At 39.5% G+C, this 18,235-nt stretch overlaps 1 protein-coding gene across 1 annotated transcript; it reads left to right on the plus strand.

The window, feature by feature from the left end:
- Positions 1–1,322: 1,322 nt before the first annotated feature.
- LOC145682148 (zinc finger MYM-type protein 1-like) lies at positions 1,323–2,705 on the plus strand. The gene has a single exon (XM_081753737.1). The coding sequence runs from the start codon at positions 1,323–1,325 to the stop codon at positions 2,703–2,705; it is 1,383 nt and encodes a 460-aa protein (XP_081609863.1).
- The last annotated feature ends 15,530 nt before the right edge of the window (positions 2,706–18,235 follow it).

An 18,235-nucleotide genomic window follows, 5' to 3' on the forward strand; every position in this document is an offset into this window, starting at 1 on the left:
TATCGTATTACCCTATTTCCATTTAGAAAACTTGACCTTAATTCAAATGGTGGATTTCAATGGCTGCGGTCAAGGTCATACCTGCCATACAACTTCTCCTTATGCCTTATACGTATATATATGGTTGTTCTTTCATTAACACTCCGTTTACCAAGGGTAGAAAGGGACTTCTGCAGTAATCTTAATGAACCACATCACAACACTTAAAAATTATTAAAAAATAGAAAACATGCACCATGGCAAAAATTTCTGTCTTCACAAGTAATGAATACATGTCGTCTATTAGCAGAACAAACTTCATTGAAATCGGAGCGGGACAATTAGGTGATGTCCCTTGTTCGCTTACGTCCGCTGAAACTTTCACAAATTTGGGTACCATTTACAGGAGGAGCAATTATTCCTAAATATAAACTTTCAAGCGGAAGTACACACGAAAAGTAACAAGAATTTAAAGTTTAACGTTGGAAGTCATTGAAAAAAGAGTTTGATGCTACCGACGAAAAAAGCAAGTAATGTTTAATAGGGTTTGAACACATGATTAACACACAAACAGATTATTTACTTCAACCGCTCGGATATGTCTTACGTGCGTCTAAAGTGTTTAGCTACGCTCCAATTGATGCTGACAGAGTACGGGTGCCAGAAGATCAGTTCCGTGTTGAGTTTCAAAAATTGAAGTTCACCTCAACCTAATAACTTGTCTGCGTATGAAGTTCCATCTTTTTAATTAATTAGATATAGGTTACCACTCTCTAAATAGTGCCCACAGAGGCGGCCTTTGGGGGTGGCGACTGGGGCATCTGCCCCAGGCCCCGCGATAGGATATTCTCTTGTCACAGTCAGCTCAAATATGCGGGGCCTCTGCAACATTCTAATGTACCGTAGCTTAGATTTAAATGAATACTTTGGCCAATAATACGGTGGGGTGGATTTCTTCGGAAACTAGTTTTCATAAACCAGAACTTCTTACTCAATATTTTACTTTTAGAAGCCTTAAATTCCCGAAATCTACCCTATTACTATGAAACCGTTTGGCATGATATTTTTGGTTTTAAAGTACCGTAATAATTTCGCCCTTGAGTTTCGGGTTAACAATGGGTCAGCAAACAAGGCGACGCTAATACCATGCACGTGACTCTAAATGGCCTTATCTCAACTTATCTTTGTTGTCGAAATAGAGTGAGAAGTCATGTTGTTTGTTGCTTTTGGGTCAGAAGAGTGGTCCTGTTGCTACGGACACCTCTGAGTCATCGCTTCCAAGAAATAGCTCCTATTGCACGCCTTGTGTAGCACCTCAGTTTGGCAAAGAATAAGTGACCATCATGAGTGGCAGAGACAGAGACAAATTCCGTAAATACGAAAGTGGGGCTGCGAAAGCCAAGAAACGGAAATATAAAGAAGATTTCATTCAGAAGCACAAGGGATCTTTGGACAAGATTGTTGTAGCGGTAAAATCAGCGGATCAACACCAAAAACTTGAGAACACGGATGATGATTTGTCTGTAACTGTGAGCGACCGGTGTGATGCGACAGACCAGGTTGTGATACCAAGTTTTGCGTCCGACGAAGAAAACAAACTAGCCGGCAACAACACTGCTTCTACGCCCTGTTGTCCCACAAGCAACAATGAAAACTTCGTGCAATTCTCTGGGGACAACGTTGTTGCAACAGACCCAGAAAGTGACCTCTCCTGTGAAAGCACGACCATTCCTCTGCATACTTCTGACACTCTTCAAACGACGAGCACACTGTTCGAGGACGTATACGATCCAGGTAATTGGAAATATATTAACAGTGAAGTGCGAGACATATTAGTGGAGAAGGGTCCAATCAGGCTAAGTGACTGTGAATACCCAAAGGACGATGGTAACAGATATTTTGCGAACAATTTCTTTACACGGAGGATGCCGAACGGAGAAACAGTGGATAATCGATGGCTAAGTTATTCGAAGATCAGAAACAGAGTATTTTGCTTTCTTTGTAACTTGTTTGGCACGACAGCTACTAGAGGCCAGTTAGCAAACGAAGTCTGCTGCGACTGGAAGCATCTTGGCGATAAACTTCAGCACCACGAAGTTTCTGTAAAGCACGTTAAGTGCATGACAGCGTGGTTGGAATCAGCTCGGAGAATATCCAATGGTAGCGCAATAGATAACATGATGCTAGAACGAATTAGAAAAGAACAGCTGCATTTACGCGCAGTGTCAACAAGAATTCTAGCGATTGTACAGTACCTTGCCGAAAACAACAGCGCATTTCGTGGGAGAACGGAGAAACTTTATGCGCCGAACAATAGTCAGTTTTTAGGCTTAGTTGAGATGCTGGCCAAATTCGGTCCAACCATGCAAGAACATCTCCACCGAATTAAGAACGACGAGGCTCACGACCATTACCTCGGGCATAGGATCCAAAACGAGCTTATCGACCTGATGGTGTCAGAAATAAAGGGGAAAATTATTGATAAAGTGAAACTTGCTAAATATTTTGCCGTCATCCTTGACTGCACGCCTGATGTTGGTCACAAAGAGCAGATGTCCCTAATATTGCGTTTTGTGGACGTATCAGATCCGGAAGTAAAGGTGGTGGAGCACTTCATTGAATTTCTGGATGTGGACAACGCAACAGGAAAGGGGTTGTCTGAAGCTCTTCTTGCCGCACTGGCGAACCTCGGTCTAGACATTGCCGATTGTCGTGGCCAGGGGTAAAACAATGGTGCGAACATGAAGGGAAAACACCAAAAAGTTCAAGCGCACATTCTTGAACAGTCGAGCATTTTACACTCCGTGTGGCAGCCATAATTTGAACCTTGTTTTAGGAGACATGGCTAAATGCAACTCCCAAGCAGTGACGTTTTTTGGTGTCATACAGAGAATATATAAATGCTTTGCTGCCTCGGCTGAAAGGTGGAAAATTTTGGAAGAAACCGTGCCTTTCATTACTACAAAATCACTTTCAGAAACGCGGTGGGAGTGACGCCTGGAAAGTGTGAAAGCGCTGCGTTATCCGACGAAACAAGTCAGGGAGGCATTGTTGACTGTCGCAGATACCGCCAATGATCCGCTAGTAAAAAGTGAAGCCGAATGTCTTGCAAATTATGAGCTCGAAAGCTTCGAGTTTATTCTGAGCTTAATCATATGGTATGACATTTTATTTGCTGTGAATGCTGTCAGCAAAACTTTGCAATCAGCTGACATGCAGCTCGATGTGGCAATACAGCAAATCAAAGTCCTTGTTACTTTCTTGAGAAAGTACCGGGAAACTGGATTCTCCGATGCTATGATCGCAGCAAAGGAAATTGCAAAATGAAATGAAATGAAATCTTTGAGTTTTACGCCCCACGCTTATGCCGGTTAGGCTAAAGGAGACGGTGATGATGAGTAATGAATGAAATAGTGGAATGAAGAAAGTGGGAGGAAACGGGAGAACCCCGAGAAAACCCACGCACACGGTGTTTGTCCACCAGAAAGTTCACTTGGCGGGGGTTGGGATCGAACCCGGGACCCCAAGCACCAGAGGTGAGCAAAGGAAATTGCGTCCGAAATGAAAATAGCTCAGAAATTCAAGGAACGAAGAGTCAGATACAAGAAAAAACAATTCGATTATGAGGGTAACGACGAAGAAACATCTTCGTCGGAGACCTTCAGAACAGGATATTTCTTATGGATAGTGGATCAAGCACTTACCTCAATGGAAAAAAGATTCGAACAACTGGAAGAGTATGCTTCAATCTTTGGATTTCTATACAACTTGAAGGGTTTGTGGTCATTGAACGACGATTATTTGTTAAAGTGCTGCATGGATTTGGACATGTTACGCGCAGTAGATTGACGCGATTTGGACGGAATTGACTTGTGCGCAGAATTGAAGATTTTTCGAGAAATGCTTCCTGATAACATCAATGCCGCCCAAATGTGTCTTCAGTACGTTTGGCCCATTCGAGATTCATTTCCCAACATCTTTATTGCATACAGAATTATGTTGACAATTCCTGTGACAGTTTCCAGCGCGGAAAGAAGCTTTTCGAAGTTGAAACTTATCAAAAACTATCTATGATCAACAATGTCGCAAAGCAGATTGTGCGGTTTAGCTATTTTGTCCATCGAAAAGGAAGTTGCCTCAACAATGGACTACGAGGACCTTATCAACGATTTTGCACAGCGAAAAGCCAGAAAAGTGGACTTCCGTCTGTGACCGTCAAAGCAGCTGCTTCGTAAGTCAGTGATAGTTTTATTATGTGTTCTAGTTTGTTAATCTTGCATGCATGTAAAATGTTTCCGAATCATTAATGTAGTAAGTTATATCGACCCCCATGCCATAAGAACCCCTTACCCCCTCAAAAATTTCACCTATGTTTCCTGGCTTCGGGGGGCTTCGCCTACCGAACTCCCCGCCCGGGGCCCCGCATACTACTAAGGCCGCCTCTGAGTGTCCAAGTTTGATAGCTTGTCCCACCTGACGATTTCTTTGTTAACTCGAGCCGGGATTTAATCATGTTGCATGTTTTAAAATGTTTTATTACAATACATATCCTAAGCTGGAAAATAGGATTAAAATAAACTTAAAAATAGTGCATTTCGCGAACCTCTCATCATAGAAATATGAAACTCCATGTAAGGCGTAAATTGGAACGAATGAAGTTTTTTTTTACTTTTTTTAAGTGTGAAATGATACACCCTTTCGGCTAGATAAGAAAATTTATTAATTATTGTAAAATTAAAACTAACTTTTAACCAGAGAGTGTGTAATTGTTCTAATTATTTACATTTTAAATAACAGTTAAGGGACACTAGGCTCATTTTTCCTTCCAATTGGATTTCCAATCACTCCGCTTGAGAATAAACAAAACAGAACTACAGCTTAACCTTTCGGCAGTCGCGCTGTTGTAAAAAGTACAACAGTGTTGTTGTTTTTGTTGTAAGTCACTAACTTACTGAACTGAGTGAATTGCAACTGACCGAATTTATTGCATGTGTTGTTTGTATTTTTATTTATTTTTACTATTTTGAATGTGACAATGGGATCACAATGTGAATATAAGTCAATAACATCTTTACTGTTAAGTGTTGTAAAAAGTACATCGCGCGACTGCCCGTGTTACATAGACAGACGCGACTACCGAAAGGTTAAAAGGTTCAACTGTTTACCTTTGTTTCTAGAGTTTTTAGTTCCGCTCAAGAATGTGTTATTATTCATCGTGTTGCTAATGATGGGAAGTTGTCTCTAGTTGCTACAGATTGTGCTTGTGATCGTACAAATATGATGAAGTGACTGGATTGGTAAAGTAAAATCGTGCTTTATATATTTACTGACTAAGTGTGTTCAAGAAAAATCATTGAAAACCTCAAAGACAATAAGCGCGCTGTGTGTTACAATTCACAAACATGATTTTTATATGCACAGTTAAATTCTTGACAAATTTAAGCCTCATGGGGTGGGGTGATTGGAGAATCTAAAAGAAGTTATATTCCTTATTACATCAAAATCGAATAATTGTTGTTATCAAAGTACATTGTTTGCTTAGTATCATATTATTTTAGTAATGAAATTTCGATGTTTGGAAACTTATCCTTAATCGGTTTGCTGTACCTATTGGGGATATTGGGGTACCCCAAAGTATGCGCTACCTCTTATCTATTTTAAAACATGTTTACTTAGATCCTACCTGAAACTGTTTTTCTGTATATGAGAACTTGCAGCATCGAAGGATTTTATTCCCTTTTACTCCCTTATTTTTGTTAGATTATTGCAATATTAAACAATAAGTTTAATTTCAAAGATTGGAAGAAGGCATGTACCCAGAAAAGGCATGTCAATAATATCGAATAAGGTTTACGAAAGGTATGGTAGACTTGTCGGGAAATAGTGGATTAAAGCTCATTCCAGGTGTCAGACCATCACTGCTTACCTCTGCTTTAAGCAATTGCAGATGGTGCATCGTGCGTTGAGGCAAAAGGAGCCGATATTAGTGAATCAGAAGGATATAATGTTCACACAACAATGCCAAACCAAATATGGAAAAGAGAACCCGGAAGACATTGTGCCATAAACCCTATTCACCGAACCTTACAACGAAAAATTACCATCTGTTTCATTCCTTCACCAACCACTTCCGTGATAGATCAATCCCAAATAAGGTAGACATTCGGAACGCAGTCAGGGACTTCTTTGCATCCACAATCGATGTTTTATCACCGCGATATTGTGAAGCTGCAGGAAGTTCACAAAAGGTGTTAGAAGATGGTAGAAATTACTTCGAAACCTAAGGGTTCATACCGACCATTGTATTGCTCTTTGGTCATCACTGCTGTAGAACGTCAAAAACTTTGGCTACCCTGTTTGGTTACTTTGTTTTTGGTTAACTCCAAATATAAACATTTTCAGTACAGTAGTTTTTTTCAGGTAGTACACACCACGCCCTTAATTACTTTAAAGCCTCGCAGGCAATAGGCCATGTTAAGGAAATATAAGCAGGCCTTCATCAAAACATATATTACAAGAAAGTGGAAGGAAAGTCGAGAGAAATGACTCAGAGAACACAGTATCACAATATTATGAAAGAAATTGCCCAACAGTATAAAGAAAAGCTCCATTCATAGGGTACATGAATGGGAAGTAATTTGCGGGCCATACTATAGAAACAATTAAGTCGTTGGTTCCTTGCTTTTCGGTGGTATCAAACAATTAATATTACTGGAATAATTTCCAAAAAAATAATCTGACACTAATTTTAAATGCAAAATAATACATAACAATTTATGCTTATAAAGAGAATAGTTTTTGTTTACAATCGGAATAAGGTAGCCTGATTAAGATTTCAGAAACCCGGAAATTCAACCAGCTTTCCACGTATGCACCTCACTTGAAACAAAATATCCTTCTTGGTTTTCACTGCACCGATTTTCATTGTTTATAGCTTTTTCCATTCAGTTCGAAAGTTTCCTTTATATGCTGCGTCTAGGGGACGCTTGGGAAGGGTAGCGCACCGGGCACAGCCCAGAATCCGGTATCCCTTTTCGCCTCTCGGTCGACCGTACGCGAATTTTATTCATTCTCTTTGAAAAGTCATTAATATAAAAGCACATTGATTTTACAGTAGAGTGCTAATTTCTTGTAATCAAATTAGTAATAGATTATGCGTTCAGGGCGAAGTTCGAGTTAATTTACAGATGAAATAAAAACGATCCCCGAGTAAAAATAACCGTTGTGAACCTGCCCCACATCTCTTGGTACAAATGATTTCTGCATATTAATAAAAATTATTTCGTTTGTATGGCTTCTACGGCACATATTTAAATTTGTACTCTACCACAATATGAAAAATTAAGAAAACAAAATCGGGCACAAGGTTCACGCAGCCCCTGCAATGTCGTAGGATCGATTTAATTCGTTCATTTAAAATATTTTGTTTGTACCGGATTGTATCGTAATTTGTTTCGTTTGTTTCCGTATTAAATTATAAAAAATTAACTGAACTAATTAAGGGCCCAGTTCAAGCAGGCCCTCAAATCACGACTTAATACTCCGGATACATATGACATTTGTATGTAATATGAAAGTATTTGGTTAGTACCGAATTGTTCAACAAGTTCCAGATCAACATTTACAACTCGAACTACAATGAATCCTTTTGTAGTATTTTACTTTGAGGTTGAATGTACAATTTAGTTTTAATTATTTGTATTAGAGGCATTCTGACGTCATGAAACGTACGTGCAACAGTGGGTTCGCAATGAAGATATTTTCAAGTATTTAAACATTCTAGTAAATAATAATATCGTAAGTGTTTTACGCCCTTCATATTGTAATATTTAAATACATTCATTTCCAATGACGACTGGAATACAATAAACATTATTTACAACACTTAAATTAGGCTTTACCAATTTAGTGTTTACATTAAACATTTACTTATTAAACTTTTATATATATACATAATATATTGAGACAGCTTGTTGAGATACTCATCAAACTTCAGAAGGTGGAACTTTCGGTATGCAAGCTCTTGAAACAATTTCTGCTGAAATCAGGGGAAAAGTGAGGTTGAACACAAGAGGACGCCAATGTCCCACTTCCAAAATATATATCGTCCCCTCATTTCCAAAGAAAATTAGAATGGGAAAAGCTAAGAACGGAGGATGGTGTGACGTCATCCGTCCCCTTGCATTTTCACATCCACTATTATCCCTGGTTGGCATTAAAGCATAAGGTTACCTTACAAGTTGTGCATGCTCGTAACTGAACTGTGTGCATCTTTCCGTCTGAATCTAGATCCCAATCCGTCTTTCACGTAGTCTGACATGTGCAAACATGGCTACTTTGGACGTCTTATTGGCAAAGGTGTAAAGGAGCGTATTCTTTTACCTCTCGAGGTAGTGGCAGATGAATTTTCAGAATTTTCATCTTTCAGAATTTGAATCTGATTCTTCAATTTGAAGAGCTCTATGGGCTCTTCTCATTGGATATGAAAACTCTTGAGCAATTACCATTCTGAGTTCAAAATAACCAAGAGTATCTTTCTTCGCCAGCCTGATAGATGTGGCACCTGCAATACTCCAGCCATTTCGCAGCAAGTGAGAAGTCAAACAAATGGTGGATAAAACTAACAGTCCACTTATTAGTTCTTGGTACACTCCGCATCACAAAAATTGCGACAGCCAACGCCGTGCAGTTAGGCCACCCAATATACACCTTCTTATCTCATAATCGTGTCTGGTAGAGAGACTCACTCCCTCTCCTCCTTTCTTCTCTCCCATACTAAAATTAGCTAACAACATGAACGCAATTGTAATTTCAAACTACACTATATTAGTATCGGTAAAATGAAATAACAAAACCGAGACAAAACAAGATTCATAAGTTGGTTTAGGGAGAAACTGAAACACACATAATGAAAAATTGAAACCAATGAATGTCTGTTTCCCACAAGTTCAGAAATGAGACAGAGAGAAAGACAGATAGAGAAGGCGAGAGAAGAAGAAAAAGAAAAGGGAGAACAGATAAAAATGTGGAATTTTAAACTTAGTAAAAAACGAACCTAACATTATAAAGTTACGTTATGAGAAACCCAAAAGTAATATAGAAATAACGTCTGTTTTTATATATTTTTTCAGGACTATTCGCATATATAGAGGTTGCTTGAAACATTCATTAAGTCGCCTTCGAAAAGGATAGCATGCTCAGTTTCCAGTCGAACTGTAGATATCACAGACACATCTAAGATAATGTCAAAACTTTTAACACATGCTTTGTTGTCTCGTGGTTCGGTTGTAAATTCGGTAGTGTTCATTGGACGTACTGATGCAAACTACATTCTAATAAACCCAGAAGAAAGCGTAGGTCATATCTTCCATTCCAGACTACTAACGCAAAGTGAACAAAAAAAGAAAGAAAGAAAGAAAAAGGAAGAAAAAAGAAAGATAAAATTGAATCAGTGCTATTTTACTGGTAATTTTTTATCAGAAATATGCTATATTAAGAGCCCAAGTCGTATCATAATGAAAAGTTACAAATGTTCAAATGGAAAATTGGATGCTCCTTAATGATGTAGCAGACCTTCCATTTTTCTAATTTCAACGTGAATAAATCACATTGAATTATAAGATGGAAATAAATATAAATAAATTTTTGTTTCCAAATAACCAAAGAGGTTGCCATTTTCTAGTCTTTTCCGAAGATTTATCATTTCCGAACATCCAACATCAATTTCATCTCTTGTGAATATAACATTGTAATTTGCACATATAGAATGAACACGCTAGAGCACAAACGGATCATACTGTCAGTCGGATTATGTCGGTTAGCTTATGGACCACCACTGGGTCGAGGACTCAAACCCGTAGTGACCCGGTAATTCGAGTGAGAATCTGTAATCCAGAGGATAAAAAATATTTTGCTTATTCCCTTGCATTTAAACAGTATTTCTTTGAGAGATTACCAGCACTGGAGATGTTCTGTCCAGAGCACGAAAACCCCCACTCTGAAGTTGCGAGTTAATTACATTCTGCAGACCAGGTGTATCGATCTCTTGCTCCGTTTTAACTTTAGAACACGCACACTCACATAAAGCTCGTGTGTACGTGAAAGAAAGTGGGGGAGAAGTGAAAGATGCAACGATAGGATAGGGAAAAGTCAAGAAACAGAGAGAGAGAGAGAGAGAGGGCGAGAGAGATTTGAATATAAATTTGAACTATACTTATCATTACATTGTATGATGAAGAACGCACACACTGTTTAATCGAATTCTCGCCAGTGATGCTTTGTAAGTTCTCCAACAGAAGACAAATCTCTATTTGCAGCCATTATTTTATGCGAAAATGTTATACTACCTGGTGGGGAATCGAACCCAGGTTTTCCGCTTGGATGTCTGATACTTTATCACTACACCACCGATTGCTTTACCCAAACTTTGTTCAACAAATACTGTAGTATTTCTTTCCGAGAACGAAAATACGAAAAGTGTTTAATGCAGATGAATGAAGTGTTTCGAATATCCTGGTAAATCCCTTGTTCTTTCCCAACCAACATTTGCAAATTGTCTCTATCATAATAAGAGTGTTTGCTTCCGCATTCTTAAGCATTGCACGTATAATATGAGAAAGAGATTCTTTATTGTCACTTTGTAAAAAATGCAAGCATGGCGTGAACAGGATACGAACCTATACTGTACAGCTGTATTAATCGTAACTCCATTACGTTACCGCTACACTAGCATGCCACCTGAAGCTAGACGCCAAATATTGCTTACTGTAGCCTTGATTATTAAAACGATCAGGCTTCTAGAGAGAAATTAGTGCCCACTAATAAAAGAAACAACATTCAATCCAGAAAAAACTACAGCAATTAAAATAAATTATGCAGTAATGTCGCTACGCAAATTCAAAAGTACGCGAATTTTAATAATAATAATAATAATAATAATAATAATAATAATAATAATAATAATAATAATAATAATAACCTATATTGTAAACTTGTAAACGACTGTAACTTATAGTCTCTTGAACCACTCGACCGATCTCGATCAAATATTCAACATTGATAATGTTCGTATCTGGGTGTATTTTTATCTATTCGTTTTGATGGTGTTCGTTAGGGCAGGGGGAGGATGGAAAAATATAAAAACTTAATGAAAACTTAATAAGTCTTGAATCAAACTACCGAACTGGATGAAATTTTCAACATAGATTACATTTGTTCAATGGAATGTTTTTAATCATTTCATTTTGATGTTCGAGTGTAGGGCATGAGAGGACGGGGAGATCAATGTAAATTAAAATAATAGTGACTATGGTAATGAGTTAAAAAGTCTTGAACCACCGCACAGATCTGCATCAAATTTTCAACATGTATGAAGTTCGAGCGTGGAGTGGTTTTCATCATATCTCTTTAGCGGTAAAACTTTGGAGAGTGGAGAGGAGGAGAAATATATATATATAAATAAATAAAACTTAATAAGTCTTGAACCACGCGACCTATCGCGATGAAATTTTTAACATAGATGAGGTTCGGGCCTGATATGTTTTTTTATTATTTCACTTTGACGCTAGAAATTAGAGAAAGGGAATGCGGAAGGGATATATATATATATATATATATATATATATATATATATATATATATATAGGTAAATAAAATTTAATGTCTTGAACCACCGTACCAATCTCCATAAAATTTTCAACGTAGATGAAGTACGAACAGAGATGGTTTTCAACATATATTTTTGATTGTGTAACTAATTGAAGGGGGAAGGATAGCAACATTTAAAACATGAAAAATGACCAATATTAGTGTCGGATCTACAATGTTTGGAGTCGCTGAAATGAACATCTGACGCCCTTTAAATCCAAATTCAGCCCGCAACATGGAGGACGGGGAGACATAAAAATGATCAAAATAACCAATATCATTATGGAATTCACAGTTTTTCGGGTGGCTGAGATGAACAAATGGCACTGAAGTTGCCGTGCTCCGCAACATATATATATAAAAAAATGAAATGAAATCTTTAAGTTTTACGTCCCACAGTTATGCCGGTTAGGCTAAAGGAGACGGTGATGATGAGTAATGAATGAAATGGTGGAATGAAGAAAGTGGGAGGAAACGGGAGAACCCCGAGAAAACCCACGCACACGGTGTTTGTCCACCACAAAGTTCACTTGACGGGGGCTGGGATCGAACCCGGGACCCCAAGCACCAGAGATGAACGCTCTACCACTGAGCCACCGCGGCCCCAACATATATAAAACTCATCGTTAATGAACGATATCAAAGAATAAATGTAATAGTAGAAAGTGACTAAATATCGGAGCATATTATTTTTCTCAATTTAGCCCAGCAAAGCGGCCAATTGATGCTGATAATAATAATAATAATAATAATAATAATAATAATTATTATTATTATTATTATTATTATTATTATTATTAGTAGTAGTAGTAGTAGTAGTAGTAGTAGTAGTAGTAGTATTTTAGTACTTTTGTACTTGCAAAAGGAAATTAATTCATTATAAGTTTTTTATTCTGTAATTTTTCCTCAATTGTATGCTGTTTCCTTCATTAGTGGGCACTAATTTCTCTCTAGGCCGTCGAATAAATGAATTTCGTTGTGCACTTACATGCAAATAAACTTACAGAAAGAAGCTTGATCGTTACAAAGATCAAGGCTAAACTAAGCAATATTTGACTTCTAGTTTCAAGTGGCATGATAGTGCGTCAGTTTCGCTCGAGCCTTCGAGCAGTGCAGATCGCAGCAGAACCGGAAGTGACTATTTGCTTTATCCACACCTGTTGTGAACTGTTCATCGACGATAATTGAGGCCTATTTCGGCTGATTGGTGTTATTTTCCTACAGTGAAGTTCGTTTAAGTTGTGTTCATGTTCTAGTGCGATGCCTTATAAGAAGGAATTGCAATACAAGCTTATTTTTGATAAGCGATACCGGAGTTCTCTACCCCATTCGAGCCTTGTCTACCAATGGTTGACTGATAATTTTCCAGGTATTTTTGAGAAAATTTGTGCATTACAGCTCCACGAAGAGTCTTATAGTATTTATATCAAATTTAAATCTATTGCGGCTTATGATCAAGTTTCATTGACAGTACCGGACACAGTACCATTTAAGCATTCTGACGGCAACACAAGCCTAGTGCGCATTGTCCCAGCAGAAGACCCAGTGAAAATGGTTCGTGTTTATGATTTTCCACTAGAAGTGCCCCTCACAGTGTTAGAGGACCATTTTCGGGCCTATGGTACCGTGCGTCGAGTGGAAACGCAATATTGGATTGCCCCATTTCCCACTGGAATTGACAGTGGTGTTAGAATCATACACATGGAACTGACGAAACACATCCCTTCCCGTGTCATCGTACAGGGCTACAAAGTGAGTGTCTCGTATGAGGGACAACCCATTACCTGTTTTTTTGCCAGAGTTTTTCCCACACCGTATCCTGCTGCCCAGTCAAGAAAAAACCAGTTGCACAGGGTGTGAAACCTAACGCTTTATCAGTTCAGATGACGGAAATAGGGAAAGTGCTGCGTCCTGCTTCTTCCTCAGATTTTGTGGACCGCGTGTCGGGGGCCCCCTCAGACCTCCCGCCCGGCCCCGCGCAGGATAAACCTATCCTTGATGTTGATGACTTCCCTGAGCTACCTCGCCGATCAGATGATTCTATGTCATACAAATCATTGCAGCCAGAGATGGAGGAGCCCACACTCCCTGCGCCCCCGCAGGAACCTACCGATCCGCCACTGGAAGTTTCGAAGATGTCAGTGCAATTTACAAATCAGAATATTACAACAATTTCAGCAGAGTCTATGACAAGTGGTAATGAAGCTTTTATTCTTCCTACTTTTTCCCAGAGTGCTAATTCCGAGGAGTCTGATTCTCTCTCTCAACAAAAACGCCGCCGAGTTTCAAGGTCAGCAAATAAAAAAAATGAACAACCTGTTTCCCAGTGTGTTCCACCACGAGCCAAACAGCCAAGTTCCCGAGAACCTCCCCCACAATTTCGTTCCACGTCTGATTCTGAGTTATAGTGAGTGTTGTTTGTTTGCCTTCTTGTCACGATACGATAACAGCTGTGTTTTTGTGTCGATACATATTCGCATGTTATGCGTGTTTTTTTTTTGTTTTCTCTATTTTTCCTCGTGTGTTGTTATCAACTGTGCCAGAATAATAGTTTTGCTGTGGTCTTATCTACCAATATTTCTACGGATTTTTCAAGTAAGTACTGTAATGTGTGTGTTTTCATAGTGCCTCAGAGCATGCCCATGTTAAATGCTTTCACTCTTTTAACTCTTAATATAAATAGGGTTAGCTCTGCACCGAATCTAACGTCGTTAAAGCAGTTTATCGAGCGTCGCCGTCCTGATGTATGTTGTCTCACTGAATTGACTTTTCATTCTTTCGATTTTCTCCCTGATTATAACGCTATAATTAACTGTCATAACACCACAGGAGTCGCGATACTTGTAAGAAAAGGTTTGGTTTATAATCGTGTCATGCTATCACCTGATGGTAGAGCAATTAGATGTTATATCTCAGGAATATGCATTATCCTATTGTATGCTTATTCTGGATTTCTTAAAATTAAAGAGAGGGATGAGTTTTTTGCAACGACTATACCATCTATGGTTCCTCCTGGTGTCGATCAATGTATAATATTGGGCGACTTTAATGCGGTGATAGATCCCAGGGACTCCCTCACCCCCTCACCTCCCTGCCCAGCACTAGTTGAGCTTGTGCGTGCCATGAAGCTACATGATGCTCTTTTTGTTTCTAACTCACCGCATGTGATGACATTTCGCTGTTTGTCAACTCAGAGCCGCCTAGATAGGGTATATGTCACAGATCCCTTATGCAAGGCAGTGCTTCACGTTTTAACCCTCTTGCCCCCTTTGTCAAATCATGCTGCGGTTGAAGTAGCTTTTAAGCTTCCTTTTTCTCTTCCCGCTGGACGCGGTCCATCGTATTGGAAGATTAACAATACCCTTTTGTCTCGTGAGGACGTGATAGATGAATTTACGACGCGCTTTGAGTATTGGTGTAAGATGCAACGACATTTTCCCAATGTTGATACATGGTGGCAAGTATACGGTAAACCTAAAATTCGCAGTTTTTTTCCAATGGCGCGGTAAATTGGCACAACAACAGGACCGTACGCTTTCAGAATTTTTCCATCGTGCTCTCAGCGAGTTGTGGACATCCCCCCAACCTTGGCCAACAGGATCCAAATTCAGGAACTTAAGAGTAGGTTGCGTCAACTAGATTCACATGCATCAATACAAGCCTATTTCTCCGAGGATTTTTATCATTGCTTCCCAGAAGAAACTGCTTCCATCTACCAAATTGATCTTCTGTTTCGGAAGCGGAAAGCTACGTACATTGACTCCCTCACAACGGCAGGTGGAATAGTAGTTTCTGACTCACTACAAATACTTCAAGAATTCACAAGGCATTATACAGCTTTTACAAGTGTGCAGACTCCGGACCTCTCTACCGCCCCAGAATTCTTGTCTGCTCTGCCTCACAAGTTCACAGAGACTGATTCTCATGCCTTAACACGTCCTATCACTGCGGATGAAATTTTTTCTGTTCTACGGGGAACCAAAGGCCGTAGCTCCCCTGGGATTGACGGTCTGAGCTTTGCTTTTTATAAGCGTTACTGGTCCTTTCTTAGCCGTACACTGGTTTCCCTGTTTAACGCATGGTTATCTGGGGAGCCCTTTTTTCACAACGTAGCTATTGTGGTTCTCCTACCAAAGTCCTCCAACGCGCGAGTCGTGACCGATTATAGGCCGCTGTCCTTATTACCAGTGGATCTTAAATTATTTACAAAAGTTCTCGCTGCCAGACTTCGTCCCATTATTCGGAAATACATTAGCCCGTTTCAAGCTGCGCTGCATGACTCGCATAACACCCAATCCACGCTCCGCTCCCTCCGGGACCTATTTGCGTATTATCACCTTCGTCATGTTCCTGCTGGCGCACTCGCAGTGGATTTAGCCCAAGCTTATGATTCAGTAGACCATCAGTTTCTCCATCAGACGCTTGAATCTTGGGGTTTTCCCACTGTTTTTCGCCGGGTGATTCATAATCTATATGCTAAAGCTCAGTTCCGCTTACAAATAAATGGACATCTATCCCCAACCATCCCTTTACGACGCGGACTACGCCAAGGGTGCTGTCTTAGCACCGTTCTTTTTGCTATGGTTTTAGACCCACTTCTCCATCGTTTGGCCATGTTGTCTTCGAATGGACCCTCCCTGTTCCGCAGTCAAAACATTTTTGGGTATGCTGACGATTTGACCATAACAGGAGTTGATCCTGTCTCACTACAGGGCGTATTTCCTGTCCTGACCCGTTTTTCCCGATGCTCGGGTTTGCAGTATAACGATAACAAAACCCAGGTGTTGTCCTTTAACGGTTTTCAGCTCCCAGAGGACCCTTCAGTTTCTCCTGCCTTACCGCATGTCACCTCACTCACTATTTTAGGCATCCCCTTCACGTCTAACCCAACTCCCAACTATGATGAAGTATGGGCTCCCCTTTTAACGCAAATTCGTCAGTTGTTCTATTCACAGCGCTTCCGTAGGCTTAATTTACTTCACCGTATTCATTTTATCAATATTTTTGTTGTGTCTAAACTGTGGTTCAGAGCGTGTGTGTTTCCGTTCCCAGAAATTTATGCCAAACGATTTGAATCCTTATTCCTATGGCATATTTGGCGAGGTTTTTATTTTCGCATTCCCCGTCAAGCCCTTTATTTGCCACGTTCCGCTGGTGGGCTGGGCTTAGTCAATATTCGTATCAAATGTCAAACGTTGTTTATGGCTGACACTTATGCAGCGCTCTCATCACACAGTTCTATCACTAACCAATGGGTAAGTTGTTTCTGGAAGGATTATAGTCAACCGCAAAACCCTCCTTATATTCAATTCGTTGATCAGTGCCCGGGATATATCAAAACGTTTATCCGATACTGGAATTATTCCGGGATGGTTCTCCACCCTCAACAACACAATGCGCGCTCGTTATATAGGACGCTCAACGCGCACTCTTTCTCTCACACTACTTTACGCGTACCTCAAAAGTATCCACACGTAAATTGGCCGCAGGTGTGGTCTAATATCTCAAACCCTGTCATACCTGAGTACATGCAGGTTTTGTGGTTTCAGGTAGTACATCAACTTTTCCCGACACGGGCGCGTCTTTATGAGATTCAACGAGCCCCAGATGCTTTGTGTGAGCACTGCCAGCAAGAGGACACATTAGCCCATCGAGATACACAATGTGTTGGCTCGCCATTGATTTGGCACACCATGCAGGAGGTGTTGGGCCGCATTACCCGTCGCCCGCCTTCATATTTCACTGTGCAATTTATGTTATTCCCAGATTTTCATTTTTATCCCCCCACTAAACATCGAGCGGTGCTGTTTCTTGTTGCCAGCACTCTCCTATATTTTCAGCGCTTCACAACCTTGTTAGATGCACGCACGTATTTTGAATTTTTGAAACGTACACGTCGAAAGTTGTACACCCCAGACAGGGACCGGCAACTTTTTAGCCGGTTTTTGGAAGTGGTTTTGCAATAACGCACATCCCTCTCTTTCGGAATAGTTTTTTTTAATATCATAAGATATTTTATTGTAATGTTTAGTACAAGTATTATTATGTAATACAGTAAACAGGCTTCCGTCTCCTTTAGTACAATTTCCCTTTTTTTCTTTTATTATTATTATTATTATTATTTATTTTTTTCTTTTGTGATGAATAGTATATGTGTTATGATGTAATATAGTAAACAGGCTACAGCCTCCTTTTGTACTTAATCATGTTTGGCTCCTGTGGTTGTGTGCTCAGCTTGTAATTTCTGTACGGAAATAATAAAACTCATAGTGTACCGGTAACGTAGTGGAATTACGATTAATAAAGCTATCCAGCATAGGTTCAAATCCTGTTCATGCCAAACTAGTGTCTTTTTTACAAAGTGATAGTGAAGAATCGATTTCTCATTTCCGACATACAATGCTTAAGAATGTGAAAGCGAACACAATTTACGAATGTTGGTTGGGAAAGGGCAAGGAATATACCAGGACATTCAAAACAACTCATTCATCAGCATTAAACACTTTTCGTATTTTCGTTCTCGGAAAGAAATTTTCAAGCATTTGTTGAACAAAGCTTGAGTAAAGCAATCGGTGATGTAGTGGTAAAGTACCAGACTTCCAGGCGTTCA

Source organism: Thermobia domestica, chromosome 3 (genome assembly GCF_964235325.1).
Source record: "Thermobia domestica chromosome 3, izTheDome1.hap1.1, whole genome shotgun sequence".
In the NCBI taxonomy this organism is placed as follows: Eukaryota; Metazoa; Arthropoda; class Insecta; order Zygentoma; family Lepismatidae; genus Thermobia; species Thermobia domestica.